The 22190-nt window shown below is 44.2% G+C and overlaps 2 protein-coding genes and 1 long non-coding RNA gene across 3 annotated transcripts; all 3 read left to right on the top strand.

Annotated features, from left to right (window-relative positions):
• Nucleotides 1–179: 179 nt before the first annotated feature.
• LOC109762854 (uncharacterized) lies at nucleotides 180–2403 on the top strand. The gene is made up of 2 exons (XM_073501589.1): nucleotides 180–1327; nucleotides 2391–2403. The coding sequence occupies exons 1-2, from the start codon at nucleotides 180–182 to the stop codon at nucleotides 2401–2403; spliced, it is 1161 nt and encodes a 386-aa protein (XP_073357690.1).
• Nucleotides 2404–14927: 12524 nt separating this feature from the next.
• On the top strand, nucleotides 14928–17427 carry LOC120966050 (uncharacterized). The gene is made up of 2 exons (XM_040391618.3): nucleotides 14928–16140; nucleotides 17170–17427. Exons 1-2 carry the CDS (start codon nucleotides 15002–15004, stop codon nucleotides 17213–17215), a joined length of 1185 nt encoding a protein of 394 aa, XP_040247552.1. The 5' UTR covers nucleotides 14928–15001; the 3' UTR covers nucleotides 17216–17427.
• Nucleotides 17428–20070: 2643 nt separating this feature from the next.
• LOC123494573 (uncharacterized) lies at nucleotides 20071–21242 on the top strand. The gene is made up of 2 exons (XR_006665793.2): nucleotides 20071–20500; nucleotides 20600–21242. It is a non-coding gene; the product is annotated as an uncharacterized lncRNA (long non-coding RNA).
• Nucleotides 21243–22190: the final 948 nt, after the last annotated feature.

The raw sequence follows: 22190 nt of genomic DNA, 5'->3' as shown, positions 1-22190 counted from the left end.
ATATGTTTATGAACGGAGAGGTACTGGGCCCTTCTTATTAGCTCGGCCTTTGACGGCCGGACCAGGCCCAGAAGACGGGGCGGCAGTTTTCTCTTCGTGCCCCCAGCGCAAGTCTCAGACGCACGGAAACCCCAACTAGCTCCACAATGGACGGCGAGTCGCGGCCGCCGCCGGCGACCATGGAGGACGCCGCATCGAGGGTGCTCGGCGACGACGACCTCCTCATCGAGATCCTCGTCCGCGTTGGCTTCCCTACCACCCTCGTCCGCACCGCCACGGTCTGCACGCGCTGGTACCTCCACGCATCCGATCGCAGGTTCCTCCGCCGTTTCCGCGACCGCCACCCTTCCCGCCTCCTCGGCTTCTACGTCTTGGGCTATGACTGTTCAGTGCAGACCACACGCTTCGTGCCGATGCTGCCTCAGCCTCAAGAGCTTGCCGCCGTCGTACGCCAAGTAAAGTCCAACTTCGACGCCTACCGGAGGGTACTGCGGGTGCCGTCCTACATCTTTGGCTGCCGGAACGGCCGCATCCTCCTCAGCGAACATGATAGATTGGGAGTGTACAACATGCTGTGTCCTCCTGCGACGATGTGCACGACCATGTTCCCACCAAACCCACTCCCCAATCTCCCGGAAGGTGCTTTCTATACTTACAGGGCACTCCTTTCCAAAGAAGAAGAAGAAGGTCGTTTGATGTCTTACTGGTATTTCTTTATGCATTCTACCATGGAGGAAACATTTACTGTGCACGTGTATATGTTGCAAGACGGTGCCTGGTTGGTACATAATTTGGCCATAGACCAGATCCCTCGCCCACCATCACAACAAGAAGTTGTGATGGTCCAAGATAAAATCTATATGGCAGCTGGTCAGACCGATATTACTGTCTTGGATTTGACGGCCTCGAGTTTCTCCACAATTCGGCTGCCCAAAGGGGTGGAGCATTTCGAGGGAAGCACCAGGTTGTCAAGGGCCAATGATTCCAACAGTGTGTACCTCCTCCATCTCAAGGAGCTTCAACTTCGCATCTGGCTCCACAAGGGGGGCACCTGGTCGCTTTTGGACAACATATGTTTGCATGACATGCGTGCTAGTTTGGGTATGTCAGACTGCAATGATCTTCCACAAATAAGCATGGTGGGGGACAATGTGGAATTTGTGTTATTGGAGATGGGTCGGTCCATACTATACTTGGATGTCAAGTACAGGACACTACGTAGAGTGTATGAGTTGGCAAATGAGGATCGAAGTAGTTTGGGTTATATCCAGCCTTTTATGATGCCTTGGCCACCTGTATTCCCTGCGCTAAAGAACGGCTCTGCAAGGTTTGCCCCCTACACCTTAGTTGAATTCACAAAGACTTGGACTGTGCATCGTGTTAATCACGCTCTATTTTTTGTTTCTTCTTTTACAATGTGCTTTCAACTTTTCTTGTTGCGAGGACATATGTTTCAAAACTGAGAATACCAAATATGTAGCTTGGATCAATACATCATCACAATAAGTTAGTTGTGGAAACAATCTGCTTTGCAACTCATGCAGTCCATTACTTTTGTTAATGGTTCATTAACCCGCCACACTGTTTAGCTACTGAATGGTGGTAGGTACATGATTGATTTTGTTAAGGCCATTTTTAGGAGATAGGAATACTTGTTATGGGGCATTTGAGATGTTTTTGGTACCTGTAACATGATTTGTAAGCGCTACAATTTGGTTTTATGTATGTGAAAGATTAAAGATGCAGGGGTTAGGACTCAGGACTTGGAAGAATGGAATTTTTATGTCCTCCACCTCCATTTCTTGAGTAGCCATATTTTATTATTGAAATCTCATTCCTCAAAAAGAAAACCTTCATTACGAGTAAGCTACCTTAGAACTGTGAACCTCGACTCAAGCTACACTTTATGAAATCGTCAATACTCTTTTTTAGAAAGTTGTTGTAGTATGTAGTCTATTTTTCATCTCGGTATGCTGAAGCATCATGCTATTGCACGCACATAATTCAGCTTTGGATTGTGTAGTCGTATGTTGTGCGCTTGTAGTATTAACACTTAGGGTTGGTGCATGCTTCCCAATTCAGATGTAGCACAATGAAGATTAGTTGTCCACTAAAAATTCAAGTGTATCTGTGTATGTATAATCCAATCTAAGGAGGTACACGAAAAAAATTCTACTTTCGGGGTATCTGATAATTTAGTCTATTGATGATAGAAAAATTGTAGTTTTTATTTTTCTTCTTCAGTGCCTCGTAACATTGGATTGTGGTTATACAACTATACTTATCTTGTCGAATTCTCTATCCATTTATTCATAACTAATTACATCCATCCTGAGTTCCTGACTGATCTTTAATCTGTTATTTTCTCCTCCCTTTTTTACTTTGAACAGAAATGCCATCTGAAGACAAGCATATATATACGAGGGAGTTGTTGGATGGTATTTATGTATGCCAGTGGTAGACTCTGGTGCTGTCAAGGATGAGCAGTACTGAGTGAGCTGCACCTGCTTAGTCTCCCCACTGCTACAGACAAGTACTACTGATTGCAGCATAAGTAGTTCAGTACATCCTAATTCAGTTAAACCATCACTCAACACTTGCATCTGAATTCTGCCGCTTTGCATGCATGCTTGATTTAGCTCCTCCTTGTCAGCCACAAGAATGTGCATTTCTGATTTTGCATCAATTTTTCTTGCAACTAATGATGGTGCCCATTATTTGATCGGCCAAATTATTGCGGGGTGACAACCGAGGATTTGTCTCGGTTAACCCTACCCATTTTCCTTTAGAATATTGATCCTACGACACAAAATACCACAAGATCAAATCATTGCTTGAAAAATTCCTCTGGAAAATTAACCATTGATCAAAGTTGTCATGATGCATACCTTGTTCATCAGAGTGATGACTGGTGAGAGGGAGAAACAAAACAAAAAATAGAGGCCACATAGTCAAAAAAATCCACTTAGAAACTTTTAACCATTGCCTTGCCAACATTGGAACATTTCAATAGATGCCACTTCTGCCATGGCCTGTATATTGAATTAAGAATTATTTACAGCGTAATATTGCCATAAATGGTCAGAGTTGATAGTGTTTGGATCGTTCATACCAAGATGTAAGGAAGACAAGCAGAAGCAGCTAGACAGTTATTGGTGACGGATGCTGATTCGAGTGCATGACACATCACCATCCTACAGTGGCGGAGCTACGGCAAGGCCGAATTGGCCGTGGCCCGCCCAGCCCATACAATTTTCCTGCAGTATATACGTATTTTTGGCCAATGAAACACAACCCCTAGAGTAATTTCCTACAGCCCCCCCCCCCCCCCCCCCCCCCCAAGATTTCTGGGCCAAGCTCCGCCACTGCCATCCTCACCTCTAATCCTAGATAGACCAGAACACGTTGAAGTCCAACTTACAGTAACAGTTAACAATATAACATCACCGTCACAAAAAAGCCAATATAATACCGGGAGCAGTTTTTTTAGCAAGGTGTAGTTATTTGAGAACATTGAAACCGATAAAATCAAAATGGTGCCTTCTATAGGCTTTCCTCCTCCAGCCCGGACGGGTCGTGCATCCCGCTTGCCATCTCCTAGGTGCATAAGGTTGGGGTATGTTGATTTGGTCTGTGATGGAGTGGTGGCGGCGAGACGGAGGTTTAGTGCGTTGGTCTGCGTGCCCTATGTCCCTTCTCTTCGTTGTCTTTGGCAAGAGTTCGGGCTAGGTGAGTTTTTGGATGTGTTGCTTGTTGGTGTGACACCCCCCCCCCCCCCCCCTCTCCTCTATGTTGTAGAAATTCTCTCTTACCTATCAATGGAACGATACGTAATTATTTGCATATTAATACGCGAAAAAATGTCTTTGTGGTAGAGTTGCTTTTTTTGAACCAAGAGTTCATACCAGCATCTATGCTTCTTATATTTGCTCGTAGCAGAATCACTACGGTTTCTAAGCTCCCAGTCTTTGTGGTAGAGTTGATTTTTTCAAACCGAGAGTTCATACCGGCATCTATGCTTCTTATATTTGATCGTAGCAGAATCACTACAGTTCTAAGCTCCCAGGAAATGGAAGCCTGGGAGAAGTTCAACACTTCTTCCCGCAGTGGGCCTCGACTGTAAGGATCAGGTCCCGGCGAGGGGAAACATAACTGACTTCTTGAGTTGGTCAAATGCAGCTCGCCCCCTGTCCTCTCATTCCGACTTGAGGATTTTCAACAGGAGTCGATTTGGGGGGTGTCGTGCCGCCGCTTCATCCTTATCTTATTCCGATTTGGGTCCGAGGTCACTTCAAGTGCAAGGAAACCAGGCACATATGCATTTTTTGTCGTATAGTCCATGTACTTTATAGCTTGTTTACATGTGCAACTATGTTAAAATGTGGCGGCGCCTCCCTGAAGATGGAATAAGGTTCTCCCCGCCTAGCACCCGTCTAGATGGCGCCTCTAGCATCATCGATGCATGGTGTGAACGTGTGTTTCCGGTGGATCTATCTTTGATGGTTCTACTCAGACCTGGTCTTCGTTCGTCTATGTTCGCATGTTTTCACATTGGATCCTTTTGTTCTACGCTACTCTTCATTGGCGGCGGTTGTTGTTCTGGTGTGCTGGTCGTATGATACCTTAGCACGTCGACTTCCCGATTGTCTACTACGACAAGTTTACCCGGCTCCGGCGAGGGAGGGGCGATGACGGTGGATCGTCTTTGGCTCACTTCAGTGCTTGTAGTCGTCGCTTGGTGGTGTAGGGATTTGGATGTAATTTTTATTATTTCCGATGTTTGTTGTACTATCATGATTGAAAATTAATAGATCAGACATTTTCTCGCAAAAAAATGCTTACTGTATTTTCTCTGTTGGTTGTTCTTGCAGCAATGGAGGTTGTTACAAACCTTCCTTTTGGCTTTCTCTTCTTTTGCAGAGTTGTGTGTTGCGTCACGCATACAAATCATTTTTTTAGCCAAAGGGTGACTTTACCACTCGCTTCCGGTTCGAACGGATATGGGTTAGATGGATGGAGTCTTCCTTATTCAAGTGGCAAGGCATGCAGCTCCACTGCGACGATGATGAGCTCGGACCTCGGAGGGAAGAATGGATTTGACCGCATGAGCCAAGGGTGTACCCGGGACCGAGTAGGTAGTGATAGGTCTGGAAGCGTCTGTCGTAGAGAAAAATGCTACATAGTAAACCACAAATTAAGTGGGTGGTAGGTTCTTCATAGTGGGGCCCCGATTGAGCCTGTGGTTTAAGCTATATGGGTTCTCATCTACACCTGATGCTCTTGGTGAACAGAATTATTTGCATCTACTTGCTCTTGGAACGTGTTGATAACACCAAGACGCTTACTCTTTGATTTCTAGAGTGGTAACTGGAAGCTCAAACAGCTTGTCGCCTGGAAACAAATTAGTGGACAGATTATAAACATACTGAGAGCACACAATTTGATTTAAAGTTAGGGAATCATACAGTAGAAGAGAAACAAAAGGATGAGTCCATGTTTGAGAGCGAAATGTTTACTTCGTCCAACTACTACAGAGACCCGCACAAAAAAAACTACAGAGATGTGTTGGCGGCGGCACAACGAGGCGTGGCGCGGCCAGACTTGCGGAAGCAGGGGAGGCCGGATGCTGCGGAGTGAGCGCGGCGGCGTTCCGGCCGAGTTGCCTGTGCTCGCCAGGTGCTTGTTGTAGGAAACTATATGGCACACGGCTTGACGGGTCACGACTACAATGCTCACCTCGACGACATGCTACATGGAAAGGTACTGTCCCTTACGACCTTCCAAACCTCCTTTTTTGTAGCGTGAATGGCATTAGCATCCATGTAATCCATCATCTCATGTTGATACTTTTTATTACTACAAGAAAATCTGAGAGCTTGGGACGATAAGATTTTAGTGCTGCTTGAGTGGTCATGTGGAAATTCGGGGATTTCTGTTTTTTCTTTTTGCAATGTATAAACAAATCATGCCAAGAATTCAGGAAAGCCAACTAATAATGTTGCCAACAAAACCTTCCCGAGTGTCAACATGAAGTTATGAGCATGATGATCTCATTAGTGGAGAAGCTGAAACCAATTCGATGATGAAGTTTGGGGTTGCATCTGCTTAATTTCTCTCTCTAGGACACGGGCCACAACTACACTAGCTCCTCGGACCACATGCAAGATAGTCGGGGATCCATGTGCGGCCTCAATGGTGTGGCACGTATGAACTACTGTTACGGCTTTCTTTCGTATGGTACACGACCACGACACATTTTTGGTGGTGAGGTTCGTAGTTGCACGGTGTGTGCCATGCTACCAGCTATGGACCATTTTTAGGCATTCGATTTATTGCAGTTTTTAAATGCTTATTTCAATCAGCGCCACGTTCATAGGATGTGTTTGAAATTTAAAGTGTGTAGGTGGGAGTGGAAGGGGGATTGCAAGCCGGATGAGCCATTGATAGATGTTACGAGCTTTGATTTCCATTTTAGAGAGACAAAGATAATGGGTGAAAGCAGAAGAAGGTAATAAGCTAACAACGCCGGCTAATATGTATGGGAATTCTAAGGTATATGTTATACACGGTTAGTTTTTGAGCCTAAAATATGCATTGCCCGGCATTGTCCTAGTACTACTTAAAAATACGGAAGGTTCCCTTTCTTGCCAACAGACCGAGTTCCGCTTGTTCTTCGTCCCTCTGTTCCGCGTCCCGCCGGTTTATTTTCGCCCAGTTAATTTTTGCGATGAATAGGATATATAGGCGTGCTGGCCCAGTAGCCCACCCAGCGCTGAAAAAGGAAAGTAGTACGGGTGGGAGCCGAACTCATGACTACCCTATAGATACCTGTGTTGCTAGCCAGTAGAGGCAGCGACAGATTTTTGCTAAAGCGCACCCCTACTCCTAAAGTACTAAGCACAACACCAGTTTGGTTTTATTTCAGTTTTGTTGACATAGCTTAGAAAAAATTGTGAATTTTTTTCTTAAAAATGTGAATAAGAGATTAAAAATTGTGAAAATATTCGGATTCAAAAACAAATTAAACATGAACATTTTTGGAAAAAGTGCACAAACTTTTGAAATTCGAAACATTTATTGAGTTTCTTATATAGAACGAACAATTTTTAAAATACACACTGAACATTTTTTTGATACACGCTGGACAAATATTTAAATACACATTATTTTTTTGTGATATAAGCTAAACAGTTTTGAAATATACAATGAACATTTTTTTAAATATGCTGACCATTTTCTTAATATAGAGTGAACATTTCCTAAAATATACGTTGAATATTTTTGTAAACAAACATGCAATGAACTTTGTATAATACACGAAAAGAAGATAAACAAAAAAAGATAACAGAAAAGCGGAAAAGAAAATAAATCGAAAAAGAAACAGAAAAAAGAAAGGAAACAGAAACAGAAAAGAGAAAGAAACAGTAGAGCGACATGGGCTCGCCCAAACTGGGGCGTCGCCTCAGCGAAGCCAGGTCGTTTTGACGCTCACGCGCGTCAAATAGGGATTGCCCTCCATGCCGCCGTCGTGGACTTCGCCTCCCTGTCTCCACATCGGCTCCCCGCTACCAGCGGCTTCCCTCCTTGCGGCCGTCTTACACGCGCCCCATGACTCCCAACGCAATGAGGATGTCGCCGACGTGATGGCCTGGGACTGGGAGGAGGACTGCATTGCTGCACCGCCGCCTACCGACTCCACATCACACAGTGAGTGCACCATCTCGCCGGTGCTGCTGGGCCGCCGCCGCCTTGGCATGGTCTGTTTGCTGCGGCTTGGATCCAGGCAGAAGAGGAGCGGGAGGAGAGGAGTACTGGTGTCTGGTATATGACCTGGGCCATGGGGGATTTTCCTCTGTGGGGTACGTATCATTTTTCTGAATACGTTGCTCCACTGTATTTTCTACAATCAAGATGATTTTCCCCTGTGGGCTATGTATATCATCTTCATTCTGTTTAGCTCATATATACCCTCTGCCAAAATCTTCAGTTCATTTATCCTTGTTTAACTTAGCATATTTTGTTCGAGTGGTATTTACAATGATTGCAAATATTTTATTTTCACTCAAAAATATATTGTCATCAGATGCAATGGCAATCAGGTTTCTGTTTCACGAGCTCTCATCATATCACTGCTACTACTTTTGTGCAGATTACACAATGGCAATCAGGATTGATTTGGGGTGTTGTCCTACATGTCAGCCGATGGACCGGTGTACAATTGTCTAGCTAAATGAGCGTGATATAGCTGATTTCAAATTTTTGTGCGGCTGCATCAGCTCAGATTTGAAAGGTACTTTGGGACTGTATAGAGAAAATGTTGTTTTTTCCTGCTCCACATACTTAAATCATTATGTTGCTGATGCAAGTGAACAATGAGCATTTCTTATTGAAATCCATTCTAATGTTTCTTCTTTGCTTAATTGCCTATATGGTTGTGTATAGATAGTTAAGTTTAATACACTTTGTTGATTTGTTCAGAAAGCACTTTGCTCTGTTGCACACAATAGCTATTTCTGCACCAATCTTTTAGAAGATATAAAGCTTGTGTTTGCCCTTAGCTTGCATTTGGTCATTTCATTTTCAGGAGAATATGCATCTTACTTATTTTGAGGTGAAATTTTGTTTGTTGCATCAGGAGTCAAGAAAATATGGTGTATCTTATATGGAGTCCTAGAAGTAGTTGTGTGACAAGGGCGTGCGGAGGAACGCCTCAAGGAGGTGGCTGGCGGTGACGCTGGAGCAGACCATCGTAAATACAAGAGGTTGTCAACTGCATCTTCAAGCACTGAGGAGAAGTTGCTCTGGTCATGCTGAGTTTGGTGAGTGTTCCCCTACGTCTATATAGTTATCTTTGTCCCCTTTTATATAGCTGGTAGCCTGATACCTTCTACCTGGCGGAACTATCTACTCTTGGATGAAAGTGTGAGACGTGAATTGACTAGAAAAACTTGTATTGAACCAAAAGTTAATAGCCATTTCCAATCACTGGTTATTTACAATTTAGAAGCTATGGCATTATTATTTGTAAAAAGGATAGTATGACCTCGCCGTTTTATTCATTTGCGGGATGAATCGCATATTTATATGGGCTTCGGAAGATGTGGTCATTCCATGCATTATAGTGAAGAGTTTAAGATGACATTTTTTCATACATTTGCTGACCAGCATTCATTTGCTTAGCTAAAAATATTTTAAAAAAAGACACATTTGATTCAGGACAGGTAACGTTTTCAGATTTTAATCCGAATGTAGTGTATTACCCTGGGGATTGGGTGCTTACGTGATGTGCAGCATCCTCCTCCTCTGAAGAAGATCCACCAGGAAGGTGTGTCCCGGGCGCGACTCCATTGGAGTGGCCATACGCCAGTCCGAGGACCACTGTCACTATGAACAAGGTGCGGGAAGAAGGACAGGAGACCACGAGGCATCCTCTCACCTTCTCCTATCTTCCCTTCAGTTTTCTTTCTCCGGCGATTGTCGCCGGCGTGATTTGCCTATTCGTGCTCTCGGGCAGAGTCGAAGTGTTGATAACATGTGAAAGAACGAATTGATCGAATTGTTACTATTCCATTAAAAATCACAGTTTATATAGAAGCAGAACAGACGCGATTGAAAGGACGCGTCCGTCGTGGGGGCGTGGGAGAACCGCCGCGTCGGTTGGCAGCAATCCGCCCGAACGGTTGTACAAGGGAGGACTATCCTTAATTACAGAATTAAATTAATCCTAACATTGTCATAGATGTGATAACATTGAAAGCTTTATTTATTACTTTGTAGACCCATTTTACATTGAGAATCGCTATTAACATATTATGTTAGTCCATTTGCATCTCTCCCTATTAATTACTTGCCACGTCATATTTTTTTCCTATGCCGCATGCATGTTACTATTTATGTTACCCCCACTATGAGCAGCCTTAAGGTCTCATCCGCTATCCTACATGAAATGTGGAACGCCACCTAGGTAATCACCGAAACTGGCCATTCAACGGAAGTCAAGGCTAGTAAAGGGAAGTGAAGGATAGTCAACATGAGTCAAGATGGTCAACAATAGTCCAAGCAAGCTTCTATGCGTTCAAGCAAACCACTTCGGTCAACAAAAGTCTAATTAAACCTTCATCTCTATTACTATTAAACAATTAAACATATTAATCGCTAAGTGCACTCAGCCTAATGTACAGGTAACAACACAGATCAATTACAACCTTACGATCAGGACCACTTTTTTTTGACGGTACGATTAGGACCACTTAACTTGATCTAATCGTCAAGATTATGTTAACCCTCATCCAAAAGTGCGTTTAGCAAATTACATCGTCAAGATTCGGTACGATTCGGACCAAATCGTTCCGCGCCCCGCGTCCACCCCAATACATCGCTTCCTTAATCCAAGGGAAAAAACACAACCCGATCGCAAACAGATACTACTACCAAGCGAGCGATGCGGTCAACGCCGAGCGGCGGCGGCAGCTCGATGCAGGGAACGGTGATGAGCGTGGACTCCGGCGGGGCTGGCGTGAATCTGGCGGATGTCAGTCGGATGGTCGACGACGGGCAGCTCCGGCGGGGCTGGCATGGATCTGGAGGATGGTAGCCGGATGGGTCGACGACGGGCGGCTCCGGCGAGTCGGAGGGACGCTGGTGACAGCTGACCTCCTCCCTGGCTAGCTGCGGTTCTAGGGAGAGAGAGCTTCGAAGGTGAGGAGCTAGAGAAGAACAGAAGGAAGGGAGATGAGGAAGGGCAGGGGCGCAGCCGGCAGCCTCGACGGTCAACCTCCGGTGGCTACAGTCTCTGGCGAGAGGCGGCGCACGGCGCCGACGCGAGCCTACGGGGGCGGTAACTGCTTTGATCTACGGGACATCACCTCGCTCTGAGACAGCTTCCAGCGGCTGACTGAGAGGTCTACAACCCCACAACGGCGTCCTCACGGAGGCCAATGAGCAGACTCCACTCGCCCTCTCATCGGAGCCATCATCGAAGACCGCGTACAGTGGCTTGACTATATTTCTGACTTAGATATTGATTTAGTACTGCTAGCTTAACTTATTAGGAAGTGCTGATCACAGGTGTGGATCTTGATCATCTAATTCGCTGCCGTCATATTAGCAAGTGCTGATCATCTCATACCTCATACGCACGAGGCTTTGCAGCTAGAGAGTATCGAGAGAGCAGACAGACGTATGTGGAACTGTTGGTACTGTGGAAGACCCAATAGGATTAGTCACCAATCTTATTGAAGCAGAAGACCCAACAGGGAACAGGCAGTGTGTGTCATGACTGATAAGTTCAAGGCGTTTGAGGTATAGATCACAATATCATTTTTTTTTTCTTTGATAATTTGGTGTTTAGTGGTGTTGCCACATAACCAAGTTCAGATATATACTTTTTCTTCGTTCCAACTATTCTAGATTCTCTTATTTGTTTTATTTCTTTTTTCTGTGAAATTCATTCCTTTTTCTTTTCTTATGTGTGCATGGATCTACCAGGAAACAAATGGTGAGCGATCCTCTGTCAACCTCATTCCTCCCTTGTCCCTTGTTCGGTGGATTAGTATTTTTCTGTCAATGTGTTTATGCACTTTCTTTCTTTTAGTTCAAGCATATATGATGAGTCCTTTCATGCACTTTTTTTACAATACTCTAATGTGTCTGACAAAATCAGATGATTTTCTGGTTGCATAAATATCAACCATGGAGGCCAGTTTTAATTTTTCTTGCGGCCATCAGGATGTTTGTGTAGGTCTGCTCTGCAACACGGCTGAACATTATGTTGTTTTCGGTTGACAGAAGCCGTATCGGTGCTATGTATGCAAATGTAGCTTGGAAGACAAAGGAAGCATAACAAATGGAGGTGTTCTGTTTAATCCACCCTCCCTTGCATAATTGCTCTTGAACCTTTTTAAACTACTATGTAGCAATGGGGCCTATCTGCCGTCTCAAAAATGAGATGGACATCAAATGATATTATGAAAATAAGTTTTCCAGGAAAAAAGTATGAACCTTTTCAAATGAACACCAGTGTGTCTTGCTAATTTTAAGTTTGTTTCAACATCAAACGCAGACGCAAAGCTGTCAATTATTATATATCAAAGTTATGACAAGTGTATGAAGTATGGAAAAATCATATTGAGGAGGATGTTACTCCCCCCAGTCTTCGGTATCTAAACAGCTCTTATGTGCAGGTAGCAAAGGCAACAATTCAAGTATTGAATTAACATAAAGAACTAAGGGAGAAGCGTCCATTTGAAAAGCTCAAAGTCATTGGTTCGCATTGATGTGATTATATCAAAGATTCAATGGAAAAGAAGGTTAGCTTGTTGACCATCTTGACTACATTTTCGTTGTTTCTTATTAGTCCTGAGATGTAGATATACTGGTAATCATTCTTCACCCCTTACGACTGAAGCGTGATTATCACATTGTATTGTCCTGTGTTACAAATTGTTTTTGAAACATAATTCCTGCCCATCATTTGTTCAAAATTGGAAGTATATAAGGAAGATCAGAAATCATATATATTAAGATGGTAATGAGAAATTTTCTTGCGAAGATTATAACGTGCGTTGCACGTGCAGACTTACTAGTGATAAACAAATCAAAGGAAGGAGACCGCATATAAGAGAATAAGACAAAGATGAAACACTGGATCAAAGAAGCCCAAGTCCAAGAATTAAAGAAGGCCCATGTATGGTGGAGGGGATCTCTCTCCAAATGGGATAAACCACCTCCTAGCCCAATTAGGAGCACATGGGCCAAATGACGAACAATTATCTAGTTCTACCCTCCCAACTCCTTACTTCAACGGTAGCCTTGGTCATCTATCAAAAATCTTTTTTCTTCAATCAAAAATTATGTCAAAGAACCCCTAGGCTATATCAGCCCCTCCATGGGCATGTAAGATCACTCCCTCTCAATGAATTTAGAGACATTAAAACTGGGCGAAGTATCAAGTGAAAACTGGAATTCAGTGCAAATCTGGAAACTTCCATCGTGGGACCTTGGATCAATAGCGAGCGGCAGATATCAATGGCGGGAGTACTAACCAGCCACTTAACTCCATTTTTCACAAAACCCCCTCTCTCAGTAATTAGGTAACTCCCTGTCAAGTTATTGTACCCTGTTCCTATCCTTCCAAGTTCTAACCCAAATCTCGCCGCCGCCTCATCTGACCTATCGGACGGCGACCCGGTGAGCCCCCACGCAATGGCGGGTGCTGCAGCACGCAACGGTGATCCTGCTGCCTCGGCGCGCAACGGCGAGCCGGCGGCCTCAGCGCTGCCTCAGGCAACGATCACCTAGCGCCCTCGGGGCTGCTCTGACGCGACAACGAGCCGACGGCCTTGGGGCTGCCCATCCCAACCCAGTGCGATGGCAGCCGCCCAACCTTGGCGCTGCTCACCCTTCTAAGATATTGGTCTGTATTTGATGTCGTCCAAATTCTAGTGCAGACAATTGGGCTAGCTTTTGGTTAGCTGTTCATATTCAGTTCCTTAGCTGAATGAATGTTGCAGCCTAAAGGAAAATTTAAGTTCACCAGAGATCCATTATAAAGAAATTACAGAGTATTGGAGCAAGAAGAACAAGGGACCATCTACGGCGCCGAGGTTGGCGTCCACCGCGCAGGACTGCGTGGGTGACTATGCGCGCTGCTCATGGGGTAGGCAAGGATGTCAGCCAAGGCAGCCTCCCCGACGACGCCGACTATGCGGTGGGGCAGCAGGACTCTGTGGGTGATGACACGCGCACCAGCGACACCGGTGGGGGAATGGGTTGTTGCTCCTTTGAAGCTTCATTCTACCGTGCCTCCTTCCACCTGAATTTTGCTGTTTTGTTTTGGAAGCGTGTCATGTGGAGACAAAAAATTTGAATGCAATTTTGATCTTGTGTTATCACTGAACATGAAAGCATTGTTGATTCAAATTTATTTAGACCGGGTAGTGCTCCACTGCTCTAATCTAGAGTTTGTACAAGACAAAGTTTTCTAAATGCAAGCTTCCGAACTGCTATTCAGTGTTGAGCTCTATTGGTGTTTGTTGGATGAAAGTTTACACATAATGTTGAGCTCTATTGGTTGGACTTTCTACTTCAGAAGCACAAACTTTATGTTTATGTTGGAAAAACTTTTATTTAAATAAAAGACCATGAGCATTTGAAGTAGATAATACCTTCCTGCCATGCAATATAGACTTTCTACTTATAAACACAAACTTTCAAAACGCATTATATACAAAAACATTAAAGTTTTGACTGAGATGATACCTTTTTACCAGGCAATATAGAAATTCCATATTTTTTAATTACAAATTTTCTACTTGAATGATAAACTTTCTACTCGGAAACAAACGGGCTTACATAGTATATTCTATTCAGCAATTAATATAGACTTTCTAATCGGGGACTATAAACTTTCTACCAAACCCACACATTTTTTTACTCAAATACAAATATCTTTTCACTTAGGTGACCGCACTTCCTACTCAGAAAATATAAACTTCCCAGTAAGAAACAATAAAATTTTGCATTATAAAATAAAACACATAAGTAATTTAATACTTCCATGGTCATTTGTTTTACTTTGCAAATTGTACATGGCCACCGCTAATACATAAAAATATCATAACAAAGTGTGCTCTTTTAGTTTGAAGGGGAGCACGGTCATGTCATGAGCAGCTTGGAATGGGTCAGCACCTGAATGATGACCGTAGTGGACCGATGTGGGGATCACAAAGGCAAGCAACACACGCCACCGCAATAAAACGGAAGATAAAAGCAGGTGGCCCACAGTTGCTGCGACAGCTACCATTTTTGGCTTAATTGGCCAGGCTGGGTGGTCATTTATTTTTGGGGTAGGTGCCAAAAGCCGTTTCTTCACTTGCCTGAAACGTAAGCAATTAAAGGATGAGTGTCACAATTTCGTCAGCGATTTCGCCTCACCCGTCCCCGGCATCGACCTGCAATTCTTCTCCCCTAACCCCAGTTTGACCAGCGTTCCCCAACATCAATGGCGGCGATATCCAAGGTGCTCGAGGACGACGACCTCCTCAGTGAGATCCTCATCCGCACCATCTTCACCACCACCCTTCTCAACTCCGCCCTCGTATGCACACGTTGGCTCGCCCATGCCTCCAACCGCGCCTTCCTCCATCGATTTCGTGAGATCCACCCGCCCCGCCTTCTTGGCTTCTACATCAACAAAGGTCAGAACACCCCGCACTTCATCCCAATATTGCCTCAGCCCCGTGAACTCACTGCTGTCATCCGTCGCGCAACCTCTAGCTTGGGCACCTATCAGAGAGTACCGTCGGTACCAACCTACATCCTTGGTTGTCGGAATGGCAACGTCCTCATTAGGCAGCATGATAAAATTGGAACCACGTTTGCAGTGCACAACGTGGTGTGTCCTGAGAGAGGCATGGACATCCTCCCACCATTTCCACGCCCCCAATCTCCGTACTTATTTGACGGTACTGCTTACTCTAGAATCATGTCCAAAGAAGAGGGCGATGCCTTGTCTTACTTGTATGTGTTGATGCACCAAACAACGGATGGAAAACATAGGGTATACATATATATCTTGAAACATGGCATATGGCGCATGAATCATAGCTTGATCATACAGCGGCCCCCTCGTCCATGGTCGGTACTTAAATCTGTGTTGTCCAACAATAAAATCTACGTGCCAGCTGGCTGGAGCAACATTATTGTCTTGGATTTGGCGGCCTCGAGTTTCTCCATAATTGAGCTCCCAGAAGGGATGGAGTATGGTGAGAGAAACACCATATTGTCACAGGCTGATGATGTTGCTGGTGTATATCTTATCCATGTCAAGAAGTTTCAACTTCGCATCTGGCTCCACAATGGGTACACATGGTTGCTGATGGACACCATTTATTTGCGTGAGATGTGTGCTGATTTGAGTATGGCAGATGGCAATGCTTCTCTCCTGATAAACCAGGCAGGAGACAATGCCGAGTTTGTGTTCTTGGACAGGGGTCAATGCACATTCCTCTTGGACATCAAGCGCAGAACAATGCATAAGGTGTATGAGAAGGAAGACGGTGATAAATTTTTCTGTGAAATCCATCCTCTTATGATGATTTGGCCTCCCGTATTTCCTGCACTCAAGGATGATCCTACAAGGTTTGTTTTTTGGCCTTCATGTAATCTATTGTCTTGTTGAGGTTATAATGTTTTTGAATTGTTCACTCTATCAATCTATTTTCTATTCAGTTGCTTTGTCTTGTTGTGTGCTTTAAAGCTAAAATCTGTAGCTTAGATCAATACACTAACATATCCAGTGTAGTTAAGAATGAATGGCATTGCCAAACTATTAGTCCTCTATTATTTTAATTAATGGTTCATCAACAGTCATGGTGTAGTACATTCATGGAATGGTGGTAGGTACATAATTGATTCCTCGAGCCATTTTAGGAAGACTAGTAAGCAACAATTGAGATGTTTTCTGTACCTGTAGCATGATTTCACAACAGTTGTTTTTTTTTCTATGTGGTCATGACTGTTGTTGTTGTCTTGGGTTATATATCCAGGAAATTAGAGAGAGGGATTAGCAGTTGAAGAATGAAAGTTCATGTATTGCATCTTCTTCATTTCTCATATATTGATATCACATTATATGAATTCTTATCACCAGTAAGCTGACCTTGAATGGTGAACCTCAGTCATGTTACTTTGGATGTACATACTTGCAGTTTTTTTTAGAATAATGTCGTTTTTCTTTTTGCGAGAAAGGATACGGTAGTGTCATGGAATAAAATTTCCATGTATGTCTATTTAAGCATGCCATTATTCCCACACCTATCATCGGCACACTTGTGTTATTGAATGTTTTTCAGTTTAGATATACCACCATGATATTTTCGCCCTACATGTCAAGTGTATAATCCAGTCTAAAAACTCCCCCTTGGTGACTTATACCCTCATTGACTATTGTTTTCTTTACTTTTCATGTTGTAGAAGGAAAAATACAACATGTTTGGGGTATGGAAGCATCTAGTCATCGTTGCTTGGTCAATTATATCATTATGCATTTTGAGTGACACATAACATTTGAATGTTGTTGCAAAATTACTTGCCAATTTGTCTTGTTCCACTTGTGCTTAATCATCTTCAACCCTGACCCTTTGTGTTTTCCTATTTTGTTTGGAACAGAAATGCCATGCTCAGGCTAAAGATCAAGGATATAGATGGACACTAGCTATCTCTACTACCAATAAACTGGAGCTCCATCATAGATGAGTTGAGAATAAATGCACCCCAAAGTTTCTCCTTAGTTGTGATGGGTGACATGTGCAACCTGAAAAGTTATGAGCACCTGTTTTTAATATCTAGAGCTACCTACCTGGTTTCGATCCTTTCTGGAGTTTAATACCTATTATTATGCTTGATTATCATGATATATCTTTTGCATGATTTTCTTCACCTTGTTATTACCTTTGATAGCCCTAGTCTTGTATCATGATTTATGCTTGCTATCTACTCTGTTGTATCTGGAAAGAAGAAATGGGGGAAGACTGGAGAGAGAGAGAAAGAGAGAGAAGATGACAACATCAACTCTGTTGTTTGCCCCAAATTGTTGTTTCCCCCAAATCATATGCATGCTGCCACTTTAGGTAGGTGCTATGCAGATGTCTGCAAACCTGATTGAGTTAACCTGCTCAATACTGGAGCCCATGAATCTGCTGCAATTTGTTGTACATCACTCTCAACCTTCATCGGAACCTGCTCCCTATCCTTCACATCTCTACTCAGGATCCAAGCCGCAACTGCTATATACTCTCGGTGCCTAATCTGAAGCTCATAGCTTTCTTCTGGCAATATACATTGTGAAGCACCTGCAAATTTCTCAATATCTGCTTCTCCCATGAAACATGGCATTCCATACGAAGTCTGTAGATGATGCTGAATCAACAGTTGCGTGCGTGGTTTTTGTTAGTTTTTTATTATTTTTGGGTCGGGTACCTTAATTAATTGGACCAACTCTCTTCTTCAATATGCAACGTGGGAGCTCCCCGCCCTCTGACAAGGTTTCATAAAAAATAGTTTAATAAAAGGTTTATAGATTTGAGAAAAATTCACGAATTTGGGAAAAGAATCACTGATTTTTTTTAAAGTTTGTGGATTTTTAAAAGTTCACGAGTTTGAAAAAGGTCACGGACAAAAAAATTCATGAATTTGGAAAAGGTCCATGATTTACGGAAAAATAAAATTAAAAAATGTTCAGGAATTTTAGGCGAAAACTTCACAAATGTGAAAAAATCACAGATTTGGAAAACGTCCACGATTTTAAAAAAAATTCGAAAACACTCACGAATTTGAAAAAAGTTCTTGAGTTTGAAAGGAGTTCATGCATTTTGAGAAAAAATGGAAATATGAAAAACATAAAAGGGGAAAATAAGAAAAACCAAACAAAAAAGGCCAAGGAAAAAAGGACTGGAAGCTTCAAGAAGCTTCCCAAAACCAGCCACCGACTTCCACTCAAATACTTCAGCTTTCTCAAAAAAACGCAGTTCAGCCCCGCCGAAAGAAATTAAGGAGGGGGCGGCGGCGGCGGCGGCCTGACCTCGCCCGTCCCCGACGGCGAAAGACACTTCCTCTTCCAGCCTCACGTCAATTGGTTGATGTGAGCTCTTCTCTTCCCAAACGGCAATATAATTTCCGTTCTCCCTGTGTTTCATTTCCTGCACACTGATTTTACATGTCCTCTAGTGAGCTGATGCATGGATTGTTGTTTGTTGGTGGTTTTGCAGTGCAATTGGCCGCGGAAATTAGTCCATTGCATTGATGCCCGCTTGCGCATTTGTCTGGCCGATTCTCCAGGGTCGGTCCCGGGAAGATACCTGTTGGAAATATGCCCTAGAGGCAATAATAAATTGGTTATTATCATATTTCCTTATTAATGATAAAGGTTATTATTCATGTTAGAATTGTATTGACCGGAAACTTAAATACAAGTGTGAATACATACACAAATACTATGTCCCTAGTGAGCCTCTAGTAGACTAGCTCGTTGATCAAAGATGGTTAAGGTTTTCTAACCATAGACATGAGTTGTCATTTGATAACGGGATCACATTATTAGGAGAATGATGTGATGGACAAGACCCAACCGTAAGCTTAACATTTGATCATATCACTTGAGTTTATTGCTATAGTTTTCTTCATGTCAACTATCTATTCCTAAGACCATGAGATCATGCAACTCCCGGATACCGGAGGAATACCTTGTGTGCTATCAAACGTCACTTCATAACTGGGTGATTATAAAGTTGCTCTACAGATATCTCCGAAGGTGTCTGTTGGGTTGGCATGGATCGAGACTGGGATTTGTCACTTCGTGTGAGGAGAGGTATCTTTGGGCCCTCTCGGTAATACAACATCGTAAAGAGCTTGCAAGCAATGTGGCTAATGAGTTAGTCACGAGATCTTGTATTACGGAACAAGTAAAGAGACTTGTCGATAACGAGATAGAACTAGGTATATATGGAGATACCGACGATTCAATCTCAGGCAAGTAACATATTCCCAGACAAAGGGAATTGCATACGGGATTAAACGAATCCTTGACAACATGGTTCAAACGATAAATGGCCTTCGTGGAATATGTAGGAACCAATATGACAGGTGGATTAGTCTCATTTGAGCGCGTTTATGACAGGTGGGCCCCTTTTGCATAGGTGGCGTAACAGTTCGTAAGAGACGGCGGGTCTTTTGCAAAAATGTGCCAAACTTTCTCCCCGGGCCGCCAGCCGTCCCCAAACCTTCCCCCGCCGCAGACCAGATAGCCCCCGCCCTTCTAACGCCATGCCCCATGCCGGATCCGCGGCCGGTGCCTCAAAACCTCCTAGCATGCTCGCAGTGCAGTGTATGGTGGTCTCCGCCGCCACGCCGCTCTCAGCCCGGTCTCCCCACCAAAAGTGGCGGCGCTAGGGGTCTTCCTGGGACTTCCCTGGAATACCCAAGTATTTCGCGTAAAAAAATTAGTACATATACGATAGAAGGAATAGGGCCACGGCAAAAAAGCTACGCAGGGGAGCAGACACGACCGAGTCAGCGTCTGGCTAAGTGGCTAGGCGCGCGAGTGGCTCGTCTCCCTCCCTCGATTACGTACTGCCCCGAGCGGCCAAGCCCCAATTTCAATCGATCCCCTTTTGCCAAACCTAGCTAGCTCCCCCGATTCAGCCTACCCTGGAATCAGGTCCGGCTCCGGCGGCCAGGTCGGCTCTCTCCTTCCTCCCTCGCCTCACCCCTCGGTCCCCTCCCCTCCTGCCACCCTCTCCCTCTCCCTCCCTTGCTGGGGCCCGCCCTTGCCCAGACGCCCTCCGACCCTCTGCCGCTCTGCGCCGACCTCTGCGGCGGTGCGGCTTCGCCAGGCGCCGGTCCGCCTCCGACCTCCCGGTTGGCGGCTCCTCGGCCCAAGTAGGCGCCCAGCCCCTCCCGGCTCACCTCCACGGCTCCGCCCTAGACATTCTGCATCCATCTAGTATGCTAGTGTTGTTTTGTTCATCTATATTGCTAGTAGTACGTTGTTTGGTTCATATACTATATTTAGAGCAAAAAATATATTTAAATGAATACCCAGCCTTCATTTCCTGGCGCCGCCACTGCCCACCAAGAACCCAATGGCGCCTCCTCTGCCTCGCGAACAAGGTGGCCGCCGCATCTCCCGCAAGCAGTAGCAACAACTAGCACGCATGCACAGTGCTCGGTGTTGCAAGAAGTACTTTGTCTACTGCGGATCTAGGCGTGCGTTGATCGATTCTTCCCGGTTGAATGCGGACGTACAAGCACAGGAGCTAGTTGTTGAATCGACTCTAGCCACCGGCTAGACATACCATATACGGCGGTCGCCTACTTGAAGCTGAGGGAGGGCCCCGACTGTCGGCGTTGACCGCCTCGGTGGTGGCGGAGGGTGTCCTGCAGGGCGGCTGCTCCCGGCGGCGTGCGGTTCGTCGCCATTGTCTCCATGCCTTCAGGCGCGGCGACAGTGCAACGACTGGCACGCGGAGCGGCTGCGACCACCTAGCGGCGACGGGCGGGATTCCGGCAGCACATGGCCACAGTGCACGGGGGCTGATCGCTTTTGTTTTTTATTAAAGGATGTCTATGTAAAATTCCAGGGACTATTGTTGGTACATTTCAACCAACCCTGTCTCCGTGAACTGTTATGCCATGTGACCGAAATGCGGGACCCACCTGCCATAAACGCGCTCAAATAAGCCTAATCCGCCGATCGATGTTATTTGCCAAACGATTACACTAGACATGGTGTTGTTTGTCCAAAAACAATGTAAATTCGTGTTTTCTGCTAATCTAGCCTTCAATGTGGTTGTGGTGGTTTCTTACAATTAACTCAGTTGCTCGTTGTGAGACAAGAAATTGTGTTTTCGATTTTGCATCATTTTTTCTTGCAACTGATGGTGGTGCCCATGATCTGATCGGTCGAATTATTGGTGAGAAAACAAATGTGGATTTACCACTGTTCAACCTTATCCATTTTCCTTGAGAAAATTGACCCTACCACGCAAACCATACAAGATCAACCCCGTTGATTGAAATTTTGATCAGACGACACAAAAAATTCACTTGGAAAGAAACTTTTAACCATTGCATTGCCAGCATTCTGATACTTTGCTAAATGCCATTGCGGACGTGGCTTGTATATCGAATTAACCATTATTTTGCGGTGTAATTTTGCTGTATGTACTTTTTCTAATTGGCGTCTTTCGAATAGTCAGAGTTGACAGTACTATGTAGATTATTCATGTCAAGATAAGTGCAAAGCCAAAACAAGTAGAAGAAGCTATCCAGTTATGAGTGAAGGATGATGATATGAGTGCATGACACGTCACCACCCTCGCTCAATCCAGATAGACTAGAACACGCTTTAAACCGGTCTTAGATTAGCAGAAGTATAATAGTGGGCTATAAGCCCGCTTGCATGGCACTTTTGTCTAAGTGTAGGAGAGAGACAAGTAAAAAAGTGAAGGAGTGGGCACTATAGCAACACACTTTTTTAGAACTCCCTCTAATCCATATTAATTGTTGTGGATTTACTAAGTCGGCGACAATTAATATCGATCGGCAGGAGTGCTTATTTTTTTTCATTCAGCCTACTAAAAAATCACAAAAAAATACAAAAGTGTGAACATATTTTTAGATTTTTATTTTTA

This window comes from Aegilops tauschii, chromosome 6 (genome assembly GCF_002575655.3).
Source record: "Aegilops tauschii subsp. strangulata cultivar AL8/78 chromosome 6, Aet v6.0, whole genome shotgun sequence".
Taxonomy (NCBI): domain Eukaryota; kingdom Viridiplantae; phylum Streptophyta; class Magnoliopsida; order Poales; family Poaceae; genus Aegilops; species Aegilops tauschii.
The sequence above is the reverse complement of the archived record's forward strand: the minus strand, read 5'-3'. Positions and strand labels throughout refer to the sequence as shown.

Coding starts and splice junctions, on each gene's coding strand:
- LOC109762854 (XM_073501589.1), top strand. CDS start 180: ATGGAGGACGCCGCATCGAGGGTGCTCGGCGACGACGACCTCCTCATC.
- LOC120966050 (XM_040391618.3), top strand. CDS start 15,002: ATGGCGGCGATATCCAAGGTGCTCGAGGACGACGACCTCCTCAGTGAG. Junction 16,141..17,169: donor CTCAAGGATGATCCTACAAG/GTTTGTTTTTTG, acceptor TGTTTGGAACAG/AAATGCCATGCTCAGGCTAA.